The sequence below is a fragment of the Pavona decussata genome, unplaced genomic scaffold (genome assembly GCF_977016875.1).
Source record: "Pavona decussata unplaced genomic scaffold, jaPavDecu1.1 SCAFFOLD_95, whole genome shotgun sequence".
NCBI lineage: Eukaryota > Metazoa > Cnidaria > Anthozoa > Scleractinia > Agariciidae > Pavona > Pavona decussata.
Genome location: NW_028145512.1, coordinates 335001 through 357045, shown reverse-complemented (window position 1 = coordinate 357045; position 22045 = coordinate 335001). Strand labels below are relative to the sequence as shown.

At 39.7% G+C, this 22045-nt stretch overlaps 3 protein-coding genes across 3 annotated transcripts in view; 2 read left to right on the top strand and 1 right to left on the bottom strand.

Moving 5' to 3' along the window:
- Positions 1 to 16583, top strand: part of LOC146472954 (inositol 1,4,5-triphosphate receptor associated 2-like) — a 35547-nt gene extending 18964 nt beyond the window's left edge. Inside the window, exons 23-39 of the mRNA XM_085118709.1 lie at positions 1008 to 1042; positions 1494 to 1533; positions 1814 to 1860; positions 2051 to 2091; positions 2587 to 2669; positions 3704 to 3805; positions 4000 to 4095; positions 5613 to 6460; positions 8760 to 8787; positions 9861 to 9932; positions 10056 to 10124; positions 11440 to 11475; positions 11945 to 12040; positions 13207 to 13375; positions 14100 to 14149; positions 14401 to 14831; positions 15457 to 16583. Coding sequence (XP_084974835.1) covers positions 1008 to 1042; positions 1494 to 1533; positions 1814 to 1860; positions 2051 to 2091; positions 2587 to 2669; positions 3704 to 3805; positions 4000 to 4095; positions 5613 to 6460; positions 8760 to 8787; positions 9861 to 9932; positions 10056 to 10124; positions 11440 to 11475; positions 11945 to 12040; positions 13207 to 13375; positions 14100 to 14149; positions 14401 to 14831; positions 15457 to 15670 — 2457 coding nt within the window. The 3' untranslated portion in view covers positions 15671 to 16583. The remainder of the gene's footprint in view (positions 1 to 1007; positions 1043 to 1493; positions 1534 to 1813; positions 1861 to 2050; positions 2092 to 2586; positions 2670 to 3703; positions 3806 to 3999; positions 4096 to 5612; positions 6461 to 8759; positions 8788 to 9860; positions 9933 to 10055; positions 10125 to 11439; positions 11476 to 11944; positions 12041 to 13206; positions 13376 to 14099; positions 14150 to 14400; positions 14832 to 15456) is intronic.
- Positions 16584 to 18029: 1446 nt separating this feature from the next.
- On the bottom strand, positions 18030 to 21077 carry LOC146472953 (kelch-like protein 21). Its single transcript, XM_085118732.1, has one exon. The coding sequence runs from the start codon at positions 20979 to 20981 to the stop codon at positions 19248 to 19250; it is 1734 nt and encodes a 577-aa protein (XP_084974858.1). The 5' UTR covers positions 20982 to 21077; the 3' UTR covers positions 18030 to 19247.
- Positions 21078 to 21148: 71 nt separating this feature from the next.
- The window catches only part of LOC146472952 (small nuclear ribonucleoprotein E-like), a 5283-nt gene continuing 4386 nt past the window's right edge, over positions 21149 to 22045 (top strand). Inside the window, exon 1 of the mRNA XM_085118750.1 lies at positions 21149 to 21283. Coding sequence (XP_084974876.1) covers positions 21236 to 21283 — 48 coding nt within the window. The 5' untranslated portion in view covers positions 21149 to 21235. The remainder of the gene's footprint in view (positions 21284 to 22045) is intronic.

Below are 22045 nucleotides of genomic sequence, written 5' to 3'. Positions count from 1 at the left end.
CTTCGTCAAACCACTTGTAAAAAGGTTGTATCATGAATTGGTTTGACCCTTTACTAGTTGTTTTTTCAAGGTGTCTTTCATTCCTGACTGCGCATTCTTAAGGTGAAATCTTAATCTCGTAATATTGCAACAAAGCTTTATAATGCCCCTGGATATACAGATTAAATTATGGCGTATAAGAGGTATCACTGTTGGAATGGACGACAGCTTAAAGGCATTAGCAACAAAATCTGTAAACAAAAATTAGGTAGGATTTCGCAAGTCGTACGATTGAAACCGATGTTAGGAGTCAGGAGAAGAAACTACCAATTATCAACCAGCAATGAGTCGTTTATAAATTTCAGTGCGACCTGTGTGATACAGGTTATGTCGGTTACACAAGCCGGCATCTTCACCAGCGCGTTGAAGAACACACAAGATACGCAATTGGCATATATTTTCGTGACAAGCATAACACAGTTGCCGAAAATCTTGGTCACAAATTCTCTATTCTGAAGAAATGCGTCTATCAAGGCCAGCAATTGTACCCGATTTGCGTGTGGAAGTTTGTAACCCCTACTACATACATAGAACGCCCAAAACTGTTTCCTTTGAGAACCACATAATAGGTTGATGACGTCATCAATTCTGAAGAGCCGCCATCTTGGATTTCTTAACTTCTCCAAAACCTCAGTAAATCATAAAAATTGACTTTTGTCTTAAAATAATCAAAAGCAATAAAGAAAGGCTAAAATGGCATTTAAAAAACCATTGGAAAATTTTTCTTACGGAGGAATTTTCCTAAACCTTTACGATCTTTGCTGGTTTTTTGCTCACATATTAAACAAGTTACGAATTTTTGAAGTCAATAGCGGTATTTTCTCTACCCCTCCCCGCCCCCGTCTTAGTAGAGTGAACCAAAGGAAAGTTCTTGCAAATAGTCTACATTTCTGTAATGATTGAACTATCTGCTCAAAATCGTTTATTTCTTCATGAAATCAATGTTGTTGTTTTTTTATACTCCTTAGCTATCAAAAGTCACCGAGGATTTATTCAAGACTAGGTACGTTTGATTTTAGTTTCCACGCTAGTTTTTGAACCTTTTAAAGACCACGACAAGCCAAGGGTAGATCCAGTAAGGAGGGCATCGTTAATAGAAAGTACGAAAGTTCGCGTTTCTATGTGGCTCTGGGAGTATGCTCCACCATTCTGAAAATGTCAAACGGATTGTAAAGTAACTTATTCCATATATTTCCAACTTGTATGAATAGAGTATCCTCCTGAATCCTTCCCGGTGAGAACATGACTACTTTCAACAGTCAGTGAAAACCTGTTCCCTTCCCGGATTGGTTTAATCGAGCTTTAAAACTGCTACCAGATTTTACAGTTTAAAATTGGTTATTTTTTTTACAGCGGTGTTTCTTATACAGGTCTTACCCAACTTATTGTGATCTTTGGTGCCTTTTCTACATGTGAAAATAATATATTAAGTGCTTAGTGTTACCGCTTCACAGGAATGAGAAAGAAAGCCTATCAAGATCGCTTGAAAATGAGGTATCGTAAACGTTTTCTTTTTGTGTGCGCGGTCGAACTGCCCTTTAGTCAACACCCTGGCGACCACTTTCACTTTCCCTAGTGTTATCTGGGGATGGTTCTTGTAAAAGCTTCAACATGATTTAGTAATTGTGATTACACAAAGCGTTTGTCTGGGAGTGTTATTAATTAGCGTAGTTTGAAACAGTTAGAGAAATAAATTATAGACTTGCATAGAATTGTCACAGCAAAATCTTCCGTTAGGTGCCACTCAGCTCGGCTCCTCGGTTTTGTTTTGCAGAAACGTTTAAGCTCATCACTGGAAGGTGAACTTGTCGCTCTTAGAAAGTAAGAAAATGCTTAATTATAAACCAAACGTCTTTTATGTGTATTTATGTGTATTTGTTCATGTTTTACTTCCACAAGTAGCATAATCAATACAGCACAAAACGTAAATAACACGACAACGTGGCAAATTTGCATCAGCATGTAAAGCAACAAATTGTTTATATTTTCTGTTTATGCTTTGTATTTGTAGGAGCCAGGATGAGCTGGAAAGTCAACAGACACTTTTGTTAGGTAATCAGCTGATTTAGCTTGGCTTCCATGTCATTGTACACACCAGTTGCTTCTACTTTTTTTTTTTAAGTTGAAAAGAAGAAGGATAGAATGTATTTGTTACGTGAATTGTACGTTTGGACAATCGACTTCTCTAGAATTAATAAAAAATCGGAGAACATAGTTACAATCAACCCAAACATTATGCCAACAGATTTGCAGTTAACACACCCAGTCATTGTTAGTAGCTCTGTTAGCATTTTAAAAAGCGATAAAATAGTGTTGTCTTTCCAAGCTATCAACGGATGGTAAACGCCGTAAAAAGATATTTTTACGTTGAGATGCCGTTAAATTCTTGTTTTAAAGGAGATGCTAATCGCCCACCAGCTAGTCTGCATTTCTTCCTTGTTGCGCGTGCGCGTGGTGGCTTAGCGTTACGCCATAATTGCGTGCGCAGTAATGATCCGCATAAACAATGGAAGCTCAACTAACCAATTGTCACGATTTCCTCCTCAGTGAGAATAAAGGAACTAGAAAGCGAATTGCTGAAAACGACATCACAGCTTACCATGGAGAAAAGAAGAACTTCCACTTTAGAGGTGCGTGTTTCTGTGCAACTCTAAGTAGATTCTTGCTCCTCCAGTGAAACTCGCTGCTTTTCAAAGTTGTGTGCATTGCGATTAGTGTAAAAACTAAGTAGTGACAACCTATGATGGCGGATTGACCTGCAGTGTAGTGGTACATGGAGCACTTGTCCCTGGTGATGTGAAACCTCTCAAGACGCTCCCCGGCCGCAATCCGACTTAGCCACAGGTTGTAAATACAAGTTATTAAGCTGTGACCACACTAGAATCTTTTGGTTGGGATTTTTTGCAACTATTCAGTGTGATTTTTTAGCTGTCCCGTCTCCTGCGGCGCGCTGTACATGCTATTTTAACCGCCCATGTGTAAGGGAGAAATCGATCGCGTTGGCGATAGAAATCAATAGCTTTTGCTGACAGTGTTTTTTGGTGACCAAAGGTTAACAGATATGGTGCTTGTTGTTAGTGCCGTAATTCTTTGTTCCAGCTTTTTCAAACACTGTACCGCTCAGTTCAGATGTACTACCAAGTGAACATAACACAATGTTTGTATAGTCCATTCTTTAAAAATTGGATCATCGTATAATGCATTTCCAGGGATTTGATTGGGTTAGCAGCCATGGTATATGAGTCATTATCCTATGCCCGAGAAATAGTGGCCAATAAACTGTCTTCTGGTTGTTCATGCAAAGCAAAATCAGCAATATCTAGCAATTTTTCTTGATTGTTTTTATTAACTAGAAGAAAATAATTCCACTCGCGTTTGTTGGATTTGAGATTATTATAGCCAACTCAGCGCGACGCGCCTTGTTGGCTATCTTTCACCTCCTATCCAACAAGCACGAGTGGAATAATTTTTAAGTATACGATAGTATAAAAAAGACTTCAAGTAACACAGAAACAAAGTTGGTATGCATTTACCATAGCTAAAAGTTATGATTTATTTCCGGTAGTGTCATATTTGAACCCTTTCAACCACTCTGTAACGGAACAACTCTTAACTTCATTCATAATTCATTCACTGAATTTAACCACTGACTAATTGATAACAGGAATCCATTCAGCTGTCAGTTTCAAGGCACTCGGATGAGTTGAAGGAGATTTTTGATGCAATACCCACTACAGATACAGAGGCTCTCAACAGAAGTAGACAGGTACTGTTCACAATCCACGGTGACATTGTTACATCTTTGAAATCTTGAAGTGGAAAAGGACTGTTGTCAAGCATTAGGCATTCACATCGTGTCATTCGCGAAGAAGAATTATTTCAATACCACTTCTAACCTTGTTTTGGTCTTTAGCTGGATTGTTTCGTTGTTTCATATTATTTTTGTTTTTATCTTTACAGTCACCGCGCGCTTCTTCCCCATGTATCACTGGTCACATGGTCAAGACGAAGCTGTTTGATTACGTTTCACAGTTAAACCCAAGCAAAAGAATGCAGGTGTGTACACGTTAGCAGCCTGTGAACAGGCTCTGTTGTAGTAAGGTGCACGAAAGTTCCTAAGCGAAATGGACAGGGCGCATAAGGTCATTGCTTATTTCAACTGCTGCAAAAATTCTGTTCAGCTGCGGGGCCAAACACTGTGAAGCGCAAAAAGCCTTTGGTTGCCTTTCTTTTGGCTTTAGTACAAGTCAGAACTTGGTTCTTAACCAGGTTAAGTTTTGTCGATATCCTGGTAGGGTTAACTTGTACAATGTCATTTTTAGCTTCGATTTCGGGTGATGCTAGGGGTTGACTTTTAATGCGACATTAATGCAACATCGCCCTGTGCAATGTCACCTTAATTTTGTTAGCCAGTAACGTTCGTTGTTCGTCGCGTGCGTTGTGGTTGGCACTTGTTTTTGTTAATAAAAAATAAATAAAAATAAACTAGTTTAATTTTTATTTTTACTTTGTCTCACTGAGATTCACCACCGTAATCTGGAAAAATGGAAAACGAAAATCAAACTGGAAAACCAATTTGATCAAACCAAAAACAAATTTGATCCACAACATGTACATTCAGTGCGCCGTAATTCTACGATTCTCACTCCTTTGTGTTTTGTATCGCCTTAGTCATGGTACTTTTGCCCGACAAAATTCTGTCAGTACTTTTTTTTTTCCCGAGAAACACGTCTATTTAGCCCTCCTTAACTTAGAGTGCTTTCCATTTGACAAACCTGGCCAGCCAGACCGGTCAGTTCGTAAACGGAATTTATCAATTTTAAGGATAAGTTTTATCCTAGTAATTCGAATTTCTTCAAAATAGCGTGTAACATTTTCTTCAAAATGACTCATTCGATTTACAGTCTGGCCGACCAGTTCTGACAAATGGAAAGCGCCCTTAGTTTTAAACGTGAGCGTTAGGGGAGTAAGGACGGCGCAGTGGTGAGAGCACTCGCCTCCCACCGATGTGGCCCGGGTTTGATTTCCGAACTCGGCGTCAAATGTGGGTTGAGTTTGCTATGAGTTTACTTTCTGGGTACTCCGGCTTTCCCTTCTCCTAAAAACCAACATTTCCAAAATCCAATTCGATCTGGAGTGTCCCCAATTATTACTCTGCGCTAAATTCATTGACGTGTTAATAGAGTTACTTATTTATGTATGAAGTATTATGTAAACTATTTTGTACTTGATAAAATGTGAGCGGGAGATCTGTATGGGCGTTTACAATGGCGAGCCGAAGGCGAGCCATTGAAAAGCCTATACAGATCGGACGCGAATGTTTTATCTTACTTGTGAAATGAAACAATAAATTGATTGTATTGTGTTTTGCATTTTAATCACTAGAGATCTGTATCAAAAGTTAATGAATACTAACTAGCTGAGGATGAGATTGTATCAAAAGTTTATTGTACTGTTTAATAATTTATTGATTTGTATTGGGGTTTACAGAGGTGTACATGTGACTCAATTTCTACCTATTGATTGGTCATAACTTTGATGAATAATTAATGAATTTTACAATTAACTTTTAGGGTGTCGGTAGTGACTCTCCAGATGGAAAAGCTTTGAATGAATTTGAACAAAAAATTCACCCGATTTATCAAGAGGTCTCTAGAGCGTATCCTGCCAGAGAAGAACTCACTCAAACGCCTTTAGAAAGATGGTTGGGTGGTGACTATGAACCAGGACCCTCGTCTATTTCCAGTGATTCCATAAGCCCTAAAATTGGCAGAAACAGCATCGATGACACATGCGAGTCGCCCAGTGGTAAATTTCTACAGCTTGTTGAACATGGCGAACGGGAGTTGACAACAACGGCAAGCCAAACGGATCACCAGGATTTTTTGTCGACAGGTGCACAAACGGATACTTTAAAGAAGTTCGAAATGATAGATCTGAAGGATTTTATATCAACTGGTTCGCAGACTGACCTTTTAAGGGAGATCGAGGAGATAGATTTGAAGAATGTGGTATCTACAGGCTCGCAGACCGATCTTTTAAGGGACATCGACGATCTTATCACTGTAGATAAAGTAGAAATTACTGAGAAGGGTACTAGCGGTGATCGGACGCAACGGCGAAGGAAATCAGGTGTTTCGGATGTGCCTGTTGCAGATGATAGAACGACAAAACCGGCAATAATACTGGATGGAAAAGCTGTTAAGGCGAATCCAGAGGCTTCTGACCGTGGCAAGTTAAATCTAGCCGTGGAGAAAGAAGGGACAGCTACAAATTTATGGAGAAAGAAACTCTCGGTTGCATTTAAAATCCCTGAGGAATTTGAATCTCTTTCGAGTGCGACAGGCCAGGCCCTGGAAAAGGGCCTGCAAAGTTCTGTGGGAAGCAGTAATTTCGTTGATGGAGTGTCTCTTCATGTCAGGTATGCAACTCTTCCTGCTTTAAGGTGATTCCATCGAAAGAACGTTTGTAATGATAATTTTTTGAAAATCTCTACAGATGTTAAGTACATCTAGTACATCAGAAAAATAAAATTAAAAGAGGGGGTCACCGTGCTTGTTTTCACCCTAGGGGGCTGTAGTATCTCACTATTTTTTACGCTTGTGACCTCAATATTAAAAGAGCTAGTCTTCAGCGAGAAGTGCCCACTACTTCCAGTAAGTTAGTACTGACAATGAAATACTAGCATTTTTCTTGTAACAGTACTGTAACTTTGTAGTAAAACGCCATAAAGTGGCTAAATAAATTAATCCCATAGCATAATAGGGGACATTCGAGCTGTTGTACGTTTCCCGCGAAACGTCCAAAATTGATCGTAGTAGTGATTCCACAATAATTTTTCGAAATTGAATGATAAAAAATTATTGAAACTGGGATATAACTTAGAGAGTCGTATTTTCTTTAATTTCGTTGAATAAAAAATGGGGGTCACCGTGCTCGTTTAGAAGAAAAGGACCATTTATTTTCCTGCCGAGCTTAACCTCAAGGAAATCCCGCAATGTTGTGCGTGCGCGCGCTCGTGCGCGCGCTAAATGACGCGATAAATTATGCGCAGCAAGGATGCGCAATGCAATTCAGTGGAATCACCTTAAGTCCAGTTTTGGTAGTCAAAGTGACAGAATACTCTACCTGGAACCTCGGACCAAAGAAGAGGTTCTAGATTACTGAGGACACTTTTTGATGAATGATCAATTTATTCTACGGGTTCCCAATTCACGACTTTCTTTCGAAATGCGAAGAAGGACGATTATGTTAAAGAACTTGACTTTAGCGCCCGGTCAGTTCAGTCGCTTCCCAGACATTGCTTCTAGTTTAAGTGCTATTAATATATTATGTTTTAAATTGTGATAATCAGTGACTCATAGGTTATTCAATCTATATTCAATTCAATTTTAAATTTTGTATACTACACGACCCCACAAGCCGATTCTGCTTTAAAATTTATCGTGTATAAATAAAGGACATGATGATGATGATTAACAAATAGATTCCATTTTGCCGTGCGTCTGTACTCTGATAACGCACAGATGACGTCAAAACGTTGTGAGAACAAAGAAGTACGCTACGAGCCGCAGGCGAGTAGCGTGACTGATGCTCTCACCACGTTTTGACGTCCTCTGTGCGTTATCAGGGTACAGACCCACGGCAAAATGGAATCTGTTTGTTTCATACAATAACCAAGACATTTCGACACATTTCGCGAGCGAGCATCGCGTTGCCTGACCTCAAAACATTACAGCATGTAAGTCGCTTCACTGCGATTTGTAATCGATTACTCGCCATTACCGGATTTCTATCGGCGACATATTTCGACAAATATTTGCTTCCATTTCACGTCACGACAAAGTTCTAGCTTTCCTATCCTGGTTGAGGTCATTCTCAACGGTCTTTGTCCAATTTTTTATTGGATAGTTTTCCTTTCCTGAGAAAATTTGCCTGTGTTTGTCCGCTACTCGCAAAAACAGTTTGCAAAACTTTGTTGACCAGTCACTCTGGCTGGACTCTAGACTATGATCACGTGCGCCGGTCACACCACTCGATGACGGTTAATCGTGCGTCTATACTCTAATCATACATTCCTCTAGACCAATCAAAACGAGAGTTTTACACAGTCCATTGTATAATGTAGTATAATACAGCTGCCATGGGGGAGTCAGCATGGTCGAGCGGTTAGAGCGTCAGACTTGTAATACGGAGGTCCCAGGATCAAGTCCCACTCTGACCACATACCTGTTTTTCGGTAGCCCCGAGTTCAAATCCTCGGCCTCACTTGTAAATAGCCAGCTGGTCCACCTCATGCCAGCTGGGATTCTTATTGACCATGTTATGTTCTATTTGAAATATTTGTTTTTGCCCCTTTTGTCTCATTATCCCTGAAAAGTTCCGTTAGGGGAGAGGATATGTATGTATTTATTTATTTATTTATTTATTGATTTATTTATTGATTTATTTATTTATTTACTTACTGTATCTCGTTCCTTTCCTGCACAACGGCGTTGAATTTTACGAGACAATGTAACTGATTTTTAAACAGCACATAAACAACAACAACTGAAGAACCCACTTTTAAGTGTACCTGATTGATGTGCGAATAGTGCAGGTGTCCAGTCGCAACACTAGCAGAATAGAAATTGGATACCCAATGCGCAAAAATCTTATTTTAAAATATTGCTGTCATGATATCGATTGTACTGATCGCTTTTTCTGATAATTTTCAACAGTCCTGCGCCAAATGAGAAGGAAATTGAGGTATGTTTCATCGACTAGTCTATTTTAATACGCAATTTCTCTTTACTTCTTGATTATTATTCTGAAGTAGAACTTGAAGTTATCTGGTCACTCGGGCCACAGGTGACCTACTCGGCTTAGCAGCAACTTGGGCCATTAGAAACCCCCCGTCCCCATCCCCCTAGATGGGATGCTAGTCCACCCAGAATTCTGGTTGATTTCCATAACTGTCCGCCGGTATAATAGGGACCTTCAGATCAGAGTACAAGTGCGACTTTCAATTTTCAAATCAATCCCATCCCCAGAACTCTCGCTCCTTCCCATTGTATACAAGCAGATAAGGAGACCCTAGAAACAAGATTGGTGTGACAAGCTGTTGCCTAAACTAGGCAAACTAGATTTGAAAAGTTGTACTCGTACTCAATCTCGTACTCGTAGTCAAATCTGAAGGTCGCTAACATTATACACTCGGTGTAGAAAGACAATGTAGAGATAAAGGCTGGTTTCCATATGATCGCGGATCGCAGATCGTAATAAGGTCTGCGATCATATGGAAACTACTTCTGCGATCGTCTGCGATCCTGCAATCGTGATCGCAGACGATCGCAGAAGATAGAACCATGTTCTATCTAAAGACTAGTTTCCATATGATCGCAGACGATCGTAGATCGCAGATCGCAAACAATCGCATGTTCTATCTTCTGCGATCGTCTGCGATCACGATCGCAGGATCGCAGACGCATCGCAGAAGTAGTTTCCATATGATCGCAGATGATCGCAGACCTTATTGCGATCTGCGATCCGCGATCATATGGAAACCAGCCTTACGTTTCTTGCATAAGAAACCACACGACGACAGAGCTGACAGAGACCAGACAGATCGTAAAGTTCGACGCGCTAACATCTAAACACGTCGCCTTCACAGCTCTTAGACGTAAAACTTTAGAATGTATAGGATTTAGGGACACCCGCCGGATCATTTTATTGCTTAAATAGGTCTGATAAAAGACTAAAAATGTAAAAAGATTATTCATCTGAGAGGTGGTGACTTCGCTGAAATTACAACGGTGTTTTTGTTTTCTTTTTCTAAACAGAAACAGTTCAAGACTCTGGTGTTGGCTTTTCACACTGACCAAGATACTCTTAATCGACGACTGGAAGTGCAGGTGAAGCACCGTAAATATAGAACAGCGAAATATCAGACCGTCTTGGTTAACAAGTTGAAGTAAATGCATTTATCAAGGTCTTAGTTAAAAGCAGTCAATTTCTGTTGTGTTATTTACGTACAGGCTCGCGCTAGAGATATGGCAGAATCGAACGTGAACAAGGAGCTGCAAAGCATGTCAAACTTACTGAAGGTACTGTCAGTGGTATATATGTCCTACGTGCTGTACTTCGTAATTCTCCCATATCACGATAATTTAAAATTTTGATGTAGTCCCGGTAAAGCAAAACAATTGGCACTGCTGCAAAGACTGAAAGAGCACCTTAAAAGTAGTAAAAAGGCCAAGTTTCAGAGTCCTGCCTTTTGAAAAAGTGAAGATATAGCTTCGTTGAGTCTGAAAATTTTATAGACGTTGTATGGTAACGCGCAACTTTTGCCCCTCTTTATACAAGCGTCTGCTAAAAATCCGGAATTTACGGAATTATTTTAAAAGAGAGGACTCTCAAACTTGGCTTTTTGTCTAATTTTTGAGGTGCTCTCTCTCCAGCAGTGTCAACAGTTTTTCATTACCTGGGCTATATTTAAGAATTGGTTCATGCTTAGCGTGCGTATATCGAGTTATGGATGCACGCGGGAAGTTTGGAGAGCACGAGAGAAGCGTGAGAGTTGCTCGAGGCGTAGCCGAGAGCAACTCTAGCTTCTTGAGTGCTCTCCAAACTGCCCAAGTGCATCCATAGCTCGATATACGCACAGCTAAAAGCATGAACCAATTCTTTTATAACATAGTGAAAATAAAGTAAATGATTCCTGGAAAACAGGTTTTGTTCCAGATTAATTGCAAAATTCTCTGTAAAAAACAAACGGCGAAAATGGTTTCTCATATCGGTTTGATCTTAACGTTTCATTAAACTTCATGCTCTTATAAATATAGATCGTTTATGGTGTTGTTTCTCTGTAAAAGTTTTTTAAAAACACAGCGCGCGCATGCTTCGCCCATCTGACTTGCACACGTCATCGGATGGACGCACGGCCGTGCGTATGTTGAGAAATGTACCATGATGACGCCAATAGGAATTAGATTAGGATGCACGCGCGCTATGTTATAACAAAAAATTACTCCAATAAAGGTCTATGCCACACGACAGAAAGAAACGTTTTCATATTCAACCTTCACATTAAACGCACTTGCATGTTAAGTACTTGTATTTTAAACGTAAAGAATCTTGAATGAAATTTTTCACCAATTCTAATACCAGTACCAACGCTAATACTAATACTGAAGAACGTCCAGGCTTCCAACAACACAAGAGTTACTCATGTTCTCCGGCTCTTGGTTTTAAAGAGCTTTGTAGGTGAGCAATAGAATCATAAAGTCAATTCTTATTGGACGCCACTGAAGGCGCCCTGTAACTAAACATCTCTGGACACGTGGTCTGGGGTACTTAACTTTGTTACTGGATACATGAAGCGTGAAATTATTTTTGTTCGTCTTTTACTTTTCCTTCCAGGAATTTGACCAATTCTGTATTACCAGGGATATGCAGGTGCGTGGCTGGCCGTCGTTAGAATGAAATGTATATAGAGTGACTTAAGTTGTTGTTGTTTGTTTGTTTTGTGTGTGTGCTGCCTTTTTGCCAGTGTTGTTTATGTATAAACGAAAACCATGATTTATAGAGTGAAATTCTAACATAAAAAGAGACTGACAGCACATGAAAATCTCTGGCACAAGAGAAGATATTCAAAAAAAGAAAACGCCATTCTTTTTCTCTTTGAAAGGCCTTTCAAATATATAGGCATAAATTATTTTTCACTTCATATGCACTTAATTGTTATGTTATATTAGACCTATCTATATGTTTTGATTCATTGTATTTTATTAATTTTTTATGTGTATTACATGAGTTACTAGCTGCTTATGCACATGTCTTATAACTGAAAAGACTTTTCAGTGAGTTGCAATAAAGTATGAATGTATGTTCACTATAATAACAATTTCTAATGATTTCGTGTTAGGATATGTTATCCCTTTTGAAGTCTCAAGTTGAAGTAATGAAGAAGTCTTCCAAACGGATGTCCACTCAATCAGAGCAACATGGTTGTGTTCAACAGGTTGGCATTGTTCTTATAGTACCATAATCTGCGCAACGTCGCAGAAAGCACTTTCAGAAAGCACTTTGGTTTGGAAATTCCCACTCCTCCTCCCCTCTTCTTTTAGGGGACAATCCATAGCACTAGTTCTTGGGTTTTCGTAAATGTTATCTGTCTAATTAACAAATCGACGGCAGTTTTCTATGGTCTATACTCTTATAGACCATAAAATGACGTCAGAAAATGTTCAAAACTTCACTGCCAAGTTTTGGACATTTTATGGCGTCATTTTATGGTCTATAAGAGTATGGACCATAGAAAACTGCTGTCGATTTGTTTTTTACGATAACATGGAAAAAGTACGAGCGGAATTAGCTATTTTTTCCGTTGAGAAAGCGCGCGTGTTACATCTGACGTCATTTTTATTGTCTGTACTCTTATAGACAATAGCTACGAGCCAATTAGCGCGCGGGAATTTGGACAGTTATTGTAAAACACAGTCTTGTGGTCTTTGTGCTCCTTTGTCGTGATCTGTGAAGTGATGCCCCATGTGGTAACCGTTTTCTATTTCTGCCATTACGGTACTCACACTCCAACAATAACGACATGCTTATTGGCTTTGACATAATGATGCGTGTATCATCAGGCCCCAGTTATTTACCAAATTTGTTCGCCTCCATCAATAAAATGATTCTTGGGAGAATCAGATAACTTTATCCATTTAATAAGTCGCTATCCCGCTGATAAAATGTATTGGTTGAGTACCTTTTATCCCGGTGATGGATAGTGATTTATTTACTGGATAGAGTTATCTGGTTTTTGAACCCTGAACTGGGGCCTGTACTATAGACTGAAAGCTCTTTTAAGGCCGATTTAGAAGGTACAACTTTTGCTTACGACTGTGGCATGCGATTTCTAGAGCGCGCGCTGCACGCGTCATGCAAAAAATCGCACACAATTCTCGTCACTCATCATTGCCTACACCCACGATTGTAGATACATGTTTTTTCAAAAGTCCTACGACATTTTCGTGACGTACACGACAGTCGTAAGGGAGTTGTAGGTTTGATTTTCACGAGACAATTCGTGTGGTAGTCCTGTCGTAAGCTCGTCGCATGTGACAAAGTCGTACCGTGTAAATCGTCCTTTAGAAGACTGCAATGTGGTTTGTCCTCTCCTTAATTTAGGAAGCTCGTATGTCATCTGGAGTGGAGGTTATGATAAGCCATGCTGAGAACCTGTCTCGACATCTGGAGAGAGTGCGAGAAGATCTTAATGAACTACGGCACAAAGAAAGACTAGCAGCAGACGAACCGGTTACACCTGGACCATTAGCCAATGGTTCGACCAGATTTGGTAAGATTCGTGGAATGTTTACATTCGTGGACAACCTCCGTGTATGGTTCTCTGCTACAATGCTATCAATAGGAGACCTGCACCTTTCGAAAGCTCTATTTTCGCTGGCCCCTGACAACCTGCAGCTGCATTGTTTTTTTTAGGGTTGGAAGCATTGTTCTGTTGTTCGTTGTTTTGTCCTCTCGACCAACCATGTAAGGCGTTGCAAACGGTGTAGGTCGCCCAGCTTTCGAGTCATCTCTTACAAGTAGATTTCATATTTTCTAGAAATGCTATTTCAGCAGAAATTTAATTTTTCGTTAGTTTTGAAATAAAGTTTTTCCAGTCCATGCCCGAGTTGTTCAAAGCCCGATTAAGCTAATCCTGGATTAACGCAAACTTTGACTCGAATTTAATTGCTAATCAATAAGGATTCTTCCATAAGATTTTTGGCCCTTAGTTTTTATTTAGATTTTTTTTTACCTTTAGCTCAAGATTAGCCCTTAAAACCATTTTTAATGAGCGACATGAAAGCCTCCATTAACTTCTAATCGTGGATTAGCGTTAATCTGCTTTCGAACAACCGGGCCCATATTACAAGGCTAAAGCTGCACCCACAGGTTTCCATTTCCTACTTTTGTAACTGGTCGTCTGTTGTGTGCTTGTCGATGTGCATTCAGTAATTTGACATCTGTGTATCGATGATGCTTGAATGATTTTTTCTTTTGATCTGTTTGTTACTTAGATTCACGGAGGAGTAAAATCGCTTCAGCAGCATCATCACAACCCGAAAAAGTAAGAATTGCTTTGCACTTGTTTTGTTTGAAGTTTTCCAACTAACGAGATACTTATTTGAGCTTTCTTGCGAATTTAAAAAACGCGGACCTTTTACAGATGTAAATTTGCAAAATGTCCACCTTTTTATTTGGAGTTCTGTTTTCTTTTCTTTTTCGGTACCTCCTCTTTGCCATTCAAATCTGCTTCTATTGCAAATGTAGATACGAAATATGTAGTTTTCGTCAAGATATATTTTTCTTTTTTGTTAGCCCGACGGAGAAACTGATGGTGTCAAACAAAACAGCCTTCTTAACTTTGTCATGGCGTTTCACACCACATCGATGCGTGCCAAGGAGGCTCTCAGAAGCTTCAGACGTCGATCAGGTGCGGCCAGACTAGAAAGCTCAGCCTCGGAGGTTCCGCGACTCCAGGTCGACGATCCGGTATCAACTGTTGAAAGTACTTCAGAAGGAGAATCGAGAACTAGTACAGAGATGGTTGTGAGTGAAGATTCAGAGGATAAAGACACAGGCGAGGAAGAGGGAACGAAAGAGGAAGAAGGTGTTGTGGAAGAAGATGAGGAAGAAACGACGGTTGATGTACAGGAGCGCGTTTCAAGTGGACCGGAGGAATCGAATAAAAATGATAGTGAAGTTGAAGTTGAGGAATTAGAATCGCAAGAACCACATTCGTTACAAACGTAAGTATCAGTAGGCTCGTTTGTTTAAGACTAGGGTTAACTTGTCAGTCGACAGTGGGAATTCTTGTCTTTGCTAATTGCTGAGAAGTAGGAACGTTAAAGAACACTGAAACGTTTTCTGCAACAAATTCTAGTTAAGATAACGTATGGGCGAAAGAAAGCAGACATTTGAACTGATCATGGCAACTCATTCCTTGGAGTTTTAAGTTGTGAGCTAACAGTACCTAATATTACTTCATGCAATTATTTGAAATTGTAAGAGTTTCAGTCTACAATGTATACAATTTGGGATGCAATACTAACTTTTGCATCTTGTGAAGGCTACGAAAATGGCCCAAATAAACCATACAACTATCCGATTCTGGATTCCGGTCAAAGAAATTGTCAGGAAATAAAAAACAGTGCAGAGACATGAGTCGAATCTTGAGTTATGTTGTTTAATTCTAATTTTGTTGTTTGAAAATGATAGCTTTAACTATGTTATTCAGTACTTTACATGATTCAATTTTGTAAAATACTTTAAATAATAGTCTTTTGACTGCAATGTTTCAGTGAAATCGCGCATTTTCCAAATAAGAACAGAATTGTGTCCTTTATCTCACTTCTCTTTTTAAATCTCTTGTAGGCCCAAAAGACCTGGTGTGTGTTGGAGATTCTTCTCTGCGGCATTCAGGTTCACAGTTTCGTTCATAATCGTCTTGGTCCTTTTATTCGTTGGATTAGCCATCATGGACAGGCATACCAGTTTTAAAATAGACACTTACTTTATTCTATCAAAAGTTCGCAAAGTTTTGGAGCCCGTAGGGCAAATTATTTATAATCTCAAGCCACCCGTGTAGCCATTGGAGACATCGCAGACACCTTCAGTTCGTAAATTAAAGTGAAAATGAAAGTATTTATATTTGCTCTAGTTGTTAGTATCATTTGATAATTTGTACATATATATGAAAGAGATAAATAGTTTTAAAAGTACCGGACTATCTGAAAGAAAATAGTATCAGCATAGCTGGAAATGATGAAGCAGTTTATTTGTACTTGATGAGATGTGTCTCCCAGGAGTCTATTTCTTTGTGACAGCTAGTGATTCCATTCATTCGGCGTCTTTGAACCATTTAAGTCAGGCGTAGTTACTGCGGTTCAAATTATAAACGTTTATAGAGCGGTTTTCAGCTGTGTTGAAATAATTGCGCCTGTGCGTTGGTTTTGATTTACCTTGTTCTGTAATTAGATACTGCAAAACTAGCGCCACTTTCTCAACCAATTAGAAGCAACATCTAAAACTAATGGTGACTTACTCACACGCATTCACCCGCGCCCTTTCGCCGGTCTCATGTATTTGCTTTGAATTCAGACTGGTTTATTTTTTCCGTTTGCATCTGATGGTTTTAGATTTTATAGCACAACTGAAAACTGCTATATTCCATAGTATTACATGGTCTTAACACTTGTGTTTCTTGCTCACGTTCTAGAAGAGTATGATTTATGGAAAACAGTTTAATATATTTATATTTGATGTAGCTATAAATATTGTAGGACTCAATGTCGCAGAGTCGTGGTATATGAGCGTTACTTGTGTTGCTAAGGACTCGTTGGGTCTAGAGTATCATAAATTATCCAGAGATCAGTCATGTCTTGTTGAAAGAATGATTGTTATCTTTTATTTGACAACTCTTGATTTGTTGTCTTGAGTTAATTACTATTGGAGCTACAATTGTAAAAAAAATAGTTATTAAAGAACGTAATTTTCACGGAGATGCATTTTTTTACGTGTAGCACAAGTTGCAAGAGACAGCGCTATAACAGCCTTAGGTTGGATATCTTGAGTAGTGTAATATGTTTACCACTTTTGAACCCGGCTTAAACCACCAAATTTAAAGCTTTGAACAGAACTCTGCCATCGTGTTGCTCGTGTTTTATTTCGTCTTAGAATTTATCAAATTCGTGTTTTGAGAGACCCCTAAGAGGTTAGATATTAAGGTTTTCTAACCCTTCCCCTGACAGCTGTTTCTTACAGCATAACAAGTAGTAGTACACTTAAAACGACGCCAGAGATATTACTGTTCCATAACACAAGTTACAACTTTCGATAGAGGGGTAGTTTTTGAACAGGTTTCAGGTAAACTCGCCCCTTACATCACGAGTAGAGTTAACATTCCTTTGTACGTATTATATTCATCATACATATAGCATACACAGGGGTTTTTAAAATTGTGTAGATTCTCCCGAGCTTATTTTCTATTTGAGAGCAAATATTTCCAAGCATTGATGTATTAAGTCATGAATTTATTAAATAGCCAGTACGAGTCTTGAACAGTCTTGCTCATTTACTTTGAGGGTGGGTTTCAAGAGTGCCTTGATTTTGCTTTGCAACCCTCTGTGTTTGGTTAACCAGTGAGAACTAAAACCAAGACCAACCAAGGTCAGCTCACACTGGTTTTCCCCGCGCGCTTGACACCGACAAGATATATTTGTTCATTTGCTCAAGTTTTGATTGGTTCATTTTTACGTCATTTGGGATGGACCCAAGTTGCAAAAGTTGCTTTGAACCTCATTATGAAAGCGAGACTTCGTCATAGTTTTTATTATGAAAACAACAGGCTACAGCTAGCCTTTATCTGTGATGTATACCTAATACAAAAACTATTTACCCAAGACTCACTGAGCTTACCTGTGGAAATTCGCCGCATGGAAAAGAATTCCAACGCCGGCCATTTCCAGACTTGTGGCCTCACGGCACAAGTTATTAGTTTTCATTCGTATACAAACAAAATTAATGTTCAGAGCTATGCACCTAGCCTCGTTTTCTGGATGAGGTTTGGCAAAGCAACTCGGAAATGGACTATTGTGATTGGTTTTTCGACATGTACACTCGTTGCCAACTTCTTGTACGGCTTTTTGCTAATGCTCGTGACGTTTTGGAGACGTTCGCTTGAGTTGCGTGACCTGAAACGGTTGAATGTGGTGCTTTAAAGTGCACCTAACCCCCCCCCCCCCCCCAATTTTTTCCGCTTAAATAAATCTTTGCATCTGTTCGAAACGCATTGAGCCTTTTTGCGCCTTTTTCCAACCAAATCTTGACTTTTTATAGGCTGTAAAAGTTACAAAATCTAGCCATCATCTGTCCCATGACCGAGCTAGTAAGGGGCATGGGTCTATTCCTTACATGACGTCACAAACTGCTTTGCATGCAATTTCACAAAGACTTAAGGACGGTGCCTACTAATACCGAAGTATTTTTGTGCGGCTTATGACTGCGGGAAAAGCAGATCTTAGCAAGGGCTATTGGAATCCGAAAAGAAAATTGGGGGTAACCACGCATTTTTCAGAGATAATTAAGCAATAATATCTCTAAAAAGCGCCAAAATATAAAGCAATGTATGGGATTTTTTCCTAACTTGAAGCTTAATTATCTCTGAAAAATGCATGGTTACCCCTAATTTTCTTTTGAGATACCAAAAGCATTTGCTGAGTTCTGCTTTCTCCGTAAAGTTTTAAACCGCGCAAAAATATTCCTGAATTAGTAGTCACCACCCATAGGAAACCCGAGTATCTCGCGATGCGCAGAACGTATGCGCAGTAACAATAGTAGGCACCGTCCGTAATAAAACAATGCAAATCAGTTTGTGACGTCAAGTAAGGAATAGACCCATGCCCCTTACTAGCTTGATCATGGGACAGATGATGGATAGATTTCGTAACTTTTACAGCCTTTAAAAAGTCAAGATTTGGTTGAAAAAGGCGCCAAATAGCGCAATATGTTTCGAACAGGTGCAAAGATTTATTTAAGAGAAAAAAAATGGGGGTTAGATGCACTTTAAATACGGCTAGGAACTAGTCGACGACGCATGAAATCCACTCTGCCGTGGTAGTACTGCTCCTGGGCTTAGTGAGGATTTTTGTGTCTTCAATCGTCTTTAGTAGATTTGTGGCTATTAAGCATTTTGATTTTGATGTTTCGTGACTTGAAAGCGAACCTTCTGGTCCGGCAAGAAATGTATCGTAAAAGCCGCATCCCCTGTATCCCCCTCCCCGCATCTGTTGAAGGAAGAAAACACAAAAGAGACCCTGCAAACACTTCAGGCGTACCAGTGTCAGTTTAAAAAAAGTTGGTTTTCATCGTGAAGAAACGTTGATTGAGGTTTGGTAAGCTAAATTTGTGATGCTCAACCCAGTAGACTGAGTGTTACGTTTCAGCTATATATATAATATTGTGAACATGGGCTGGCTCAGCTATATATATTGTGAACATGGGCTGGCTCAGCTATATATATTGTTAACATGGGCTGGCTGTGGTTTGAGATAACTCACTACGTTCTTTAGAGGAGTTATAATTCCTTCCTCTATACAATTAGGTATTTGTGGTTTTTCACTACTAAATACCACATCTGGATTTTTCACTTACGCATCACCAAATTATCAATCTGTAACTTGTGGCAAACCCACCAAAAAGTCTCTTTTTGAATACAAAATGCAACATCGGAAATATTTGGCTGCCCAGGGCATAGTAATCTCTGCATCCCATTCACCTTTGTCAATGTCATACCGATCAACAAGTTTTCTTTGTTCAAGGGTTACATTTGACCCACCCACTCCCCCAAAGACATAAATTATCTTCCCTACTAAAGCAGCACCAGCAAAGTACCGTGGCACATGCATTGAAGCAATGGAATGCCATTGGTCAGAAGTTGTGGAGTAGACCTCACAAGATGAAAGAGCATTGCGAACACTGCTCTCCCCACCCATTACAAAGATAGAGGTGCCTTCAGACACTGCACATGCTCCACCTCTGGGTTGAAACATGGGAGGAATATCCATCCATGTGTCTTCCTCCGGGTCATACTTCTCCACAGAGTTGAGATATTCACCATCACCGGCTCTCATTCCTCCAATTGCATACAAGAACTGTCCATCACTCACTGCGCATGTGATTTCACGTGGGACATTCAATTGGGTTCCAAGAGTCCAAGTGTCTAGGGATGGGCTGTAAATTTGTAGTGTTCCTCTGTTGACCCTGGAAGCACCAATGACGTAAAGGTGATTTCCTAAGGATGCTACTGCTGGAAATAAAACTGCTTTTAACATTGGCGATATTTTGGTCCATGCGTTTGTTTTCAAATTGAACTTCTCAAGAGTGTCAGACACTTCTCCGTTTCTTTCACCTCCTACTGTGTACAGCTCCTGCTCATATTCAACAAAACCATGCCAGTTGATTTGCTGTGGAAAATGCTGCATTTCAAACCAACTGTCTTCTCCTGGTACGTAACATCGCACTGTGGATGGCTGAGTATCTCGGCTCTGTGTACCACTAATACCAATAATGATATCAATGGCAGGTTGAAGACACTTTCTTGGTTTTGGAGCCCACAAAATATCAGATGACACTTGATTCTCCAAGGCCTTTTTAACAAGTTCTATGCAATCAGCATGCTCCTGAACAAGTGAATTACTGAGGACATGCGCTTGAACATACTCATTTGACATGGAGCACCATCGAAGACACGACAGCAACTTGGGAAGATAAACTTGTCGTTGATCTCGTTTGTGATCTATCCAAGTTATAATGTTCTTGTAAACGATCTCTTCGTTTTCCACGATTATGTTGTCACTTGAAATTATACCTGTAACTTTACTGAACCCAAGATTGAGGAAATCATCGGATTGCGTGACTTCTTGAAAACGCTTCTCAAGAAACAAACGGCTTGCTTGGGCGAGTTGTTCACAATTATAACGCTCAGCAAATTCGAGATAAAATAAACAGTTTGAGACGTTTAATTTCGATTCTAATTCTTCTGATGCCATTGCTTTCAGCTCTGTAATAAGAAAATAATCGGCTAAAACCACAAGTTCCTCGGCGTTGAAATGCGTGACATCGATGTGACCAGTGTAGAGGTAAGTTAACAACGTATCTATTGCACTCGCACGAACTTCCAGCGCCTCGAGATTTATAGTTTCAGCGGTCTTCTCTTTCATATCACTCATGAAAAGCTTGCAAAAGTAAGGACAGCTTACAGCGAGCACGTTTCGGTGAGCTGGAAAGCTGGTTTCTGCAGCTTGAAGCACGACATCGCAAAGAACTTTCTGTTTTCTCAAATCGTCGAGTTTCATCGTCAGATCAAGACAGTGTTTGTACTGTTCGGTTGCTCTCTTCATTTCTCGTGGAGTGAAATAATTAAATGTTCTTTTAAAAATCAAAATCCTCCAGGAAACTACTGTCAATCTTTTATGAGCTTTGCTCGCGTGACAAGACCAATAAGGGGCTCAGCTGGTATCCCATCACTCGTTTCGCACCGAGCCACACAACGCTCCAGAACGTTTTCCCACAGTCCTCTGCAGTCATCTTTTCCGCCATCTTGGCTGTGAAATTGTTTGTCCTTCAGCATTTTCTTCGAAAAAGCTAAGGAAAGATGGCATATAAAGGACAGAAAGTACAGAAGGTTATGGTACAGCCTATTGTATCCTTTTCTAACGGTAATGGAAAAACTTAGATTAGCGTTGTAACGCGGTAAACTGTTGACACAGCGAAGCACGTGTCGCCGAGATCAAGCGTTATACAACGTTTTAGTAAATTATGCTCATGAATGCTCCGTTGTTTTGCTATGGAATTTTTATCAAACGACAGTAGTGTTGGAAGCATTGTTTTGTATGTAATGTTTGTTTGCATTTTAAACTGATCGCTCAGTATAAAGCGTAGTACGTAGTCAATGAAAAAGATGTATTTTCACTAGCTAGTCAGTACAAGTGACAGGTATTATTACACATTGTAGTTCAATTTGTTGTTTCTTAGAAACATTTGATCGCATCTTGCATCCTTCAAGACCTTCGTAAGGCAGACTTTTAGTGTATGACATTTGCTATAATGACTTAAAAATTAGTTCCATCAAAAAGGTGGTAAATTGTTACTGTAGTCAGAAAAAAATCGTCTGTCTCGTGGTTACGGAGTTCTTTTGGTTTAACAGTAGGTAAAGTCACACGAGTCACAGATCTGTTGCTTGACCCAATTCTTTAGCATTAAGCAACTAGAAGTATTGCTACTCCCCCCTGGATGGGATGCTAGTCCAACACAGGGTTACCTTGAGCAGTACATCCCTGATACACATTTATACACCTGGGTGAAAAGGAAACAAGATAGCTGACTGGCCAGGCCAATGTTTCCATCCTCTAAACCACTGCTCCTCCAGAATCCAGAGTTCTTTGTCTTAAGTATTTCTTGTGTT